General features: G+C 46.2%; 1 protein-coding gene across 1 annotated transcript in view; it reads right to left on the bottom strand.

The window, feature by feature from the left end:
- NUP210L (nucleoporin 210 like) overlaps positions 1 to 2,314 on the bottom strand; it is a 159,425-nt gene that overhangs the window by 33,315 nt on the left and 123,796 nt on the right. The window contains exon 30 of the mRNA XM_032265104.1: positions 749 to 923. Within this exon, the coding sequence (XP_032120995.1) occupies positions 749 to 923 (175 nt within the window). The remainder of the gene's footprint in view (positions 1 to 748; positions 924 to 2,314) is intronic.

Here is a 2,314-nt window from a genome sequence, read left to right as displayed (position 1 = left end):
TTTTTTTTTTTTTTGAGATGGAGTTTCACTCTTGTTACCCAGGCTGGAGTGCAATGGCATGATCTCAGCTCACCGCAACCTCCACCTCCTGGGTTCAGGCAATTCTCCTGCCTCAGCCTCCTGAGTAGCTGGGATTACAGGCATGCGCCACCATGCCCAGCTAATTTTCTGTATTTTTAGTAGAGACGGGGTTTCACCATGTTGACCAGGATGGTCTCGATCTCTTGACCTTGTGATCCACCCGCCTCGGCCTCCCAAAGTGCTGGGATTACAGGCGTGAGCCACCGTGCCCAGCTAGTTCTTTTTGTTTTCTTTTTCTTTTTTTCTTTAATGGCATGATAAGAAAGTTTCTGGTTCAGGCCGGGCGCGGTGGCTCAAGCCTGTAATCCCAGCACTTTGGGAGGCCGAGGCGGGTGGATCACAAGGTCAAGAGATCAAGACCATCCTGGTCAACATGGTGAAACCCCGTCTCTACTAAAACTACAAAAAAATTAGCTGGGCATGGTGGCGCGTGCCTGTAGTCCCAGCTACTCAGGAGGCTGAGGCAGGAGAATTGCCTGAACCCAGGAGGCGGAGGTTGTGGTGAGCCGAGATCGCGCCATTGCACTCCAGCCTGGGTAACAAGAGCGAAACTCCGTCTCAAAAAAAAAAAAAAAGAAAGTTTCTGGTTCTTAAAAAAAGGAATATTGCTTCTTAAGGCCAGGGTATGCCTTTTATTATTATTTTTTTAGTAAGTCCCTGAACTCACCTGGACTCCAGTTATGGTTGTTTGGTTGACTCCAAAAGGTTCTATAGAAGTGACTTCCAATACAGCAGTACCTGCAATGGAACCAGCTTTCAGGAGCCCTTCACCATCCTCCTCAATGACGGATGAATTAGGGAAACACTTAAGAACACGAGAACTCACGAAGGCAGCTCCTTCCCTAGGGAACAAGGAAATCAAGTGGCATCTTTTGGGGGTCTGACCAGAGAGAAAAGAGTAAAAATTGCCAGGATCAGCCGGGCGCAGTGGCTCATGCTTGTAATCCCAGCACTTTGAGAGGTCAAGGTGGGAGGATCACCTGAGGTCAGAGACCAGCCTGGCCAACACGGTGAAACCCCATCTCTACAAACAAACAAACAAACAAAATTAGCAGGGCATGGTGACATGTGCCTGTAATCACAGCTACTTGAGAGGCTGAGGCAGGAGAATCACTTGAACTGAGGACTGAGGAGGCAAAAGTTGCAGTGAACTGAGATTGTGCCACTGCACTCAGCCAGGGTGACAGAGCAAGAATCAGTCTCAAAAAAAAAAAAAAAAAAATTATTCAGCCAAAACAATTGAAAACAGGTATTCAAGTAAATATTTGCAAATGAATATTCATAGCCATATTATTCACAATAGCCAAACGGTGAAAACAATCCAAATTTCTATTAGCAGATGAAATGAAAAACTAAATGTGGTATTTCCATATAATGGAATAATATTCAGTCATAAAAAGGAAGAAGTACTGATACATGCTACAACATGGGTGAACCTCAAAAACATTATGCTAACTTAAGCCAACATAAGGCCGGGCAAGGTAGCTCATGCCTGTAATTGCAGCACTTTGGGAGGCTGGGGCGGACAGATTACCTGGAGCTCAGGAGTTTATGACTAGCCTGGGCAACATGGTGAAACCCTGTCCCTACTAAAGTACAAAAAAAATTAGCCAGGCATGGTGGTGTGAGCTTGTAGTCCTAGCTACTTGGGAGGCTGAGGCAGGAGAATTGCCTGAACCCGGGAAGTGGAGGTTGCAGTGAGCTGAGATCGTGCCACTGCATTCTAGCATAGGCGACAGAACGAAACTCCAACTCAAAAAAAAAAAGCCAACACAAAACGTTTCATATTGTATGATTTCATTTATATGAAATATATCCAGAATAACTAATACCATACACAGAAAGCAGATTAGTGATTGTCAGAGGCTGAAAGGAGGAAAGAAAGAAGAGTAGCTGCTTCATAGGTATGGGATCTCCTTTGGTGGTGATAAAAATATTTTGGAGCTAGATAGAGATTATAAATATACAATATTGGCCGGGCGCGGTGGCTCAAGCCTGTAATCCCAGCACTTTGGGAGGCCGAGGCGGGTGGATCACGAGGTCAGAGATCGAGACCATCCTGGTCAACATGGTGAAACCCCGTCTCTACTAAAAATACAAAAAATTAGCTGGGCATGGTGGTGCGTGCCTGTAATCCCAGCTACTCAGGAGGCTGAGGCAGGAGAATTGCCTGAACCCAGGAGGCGGAGGTTGCGGTGAGCCGAGATCGCGCCAATGCACTCCAGCCTGGGTA

This window comes from Sapajus apella, unplaced genomic scaffold (assembly GCF_009761245.1).
Source record: "Sapajus apella isolate SASKATOON/1434 unplaced genomic scaffold, GSC_monkey_1.0 scaffold148, whole genome shotgun sequence".
Lineage (NCBI taxonomy): Eukaryota > Metazoa > Chordata > Mammalia > Primates > Cebidae > Sapajus > Sapajus apella.
Note: the sequence above shows the minus strand (reverse complement) of the source record. Positions and strands in the feature narration are given on the sequence as shown.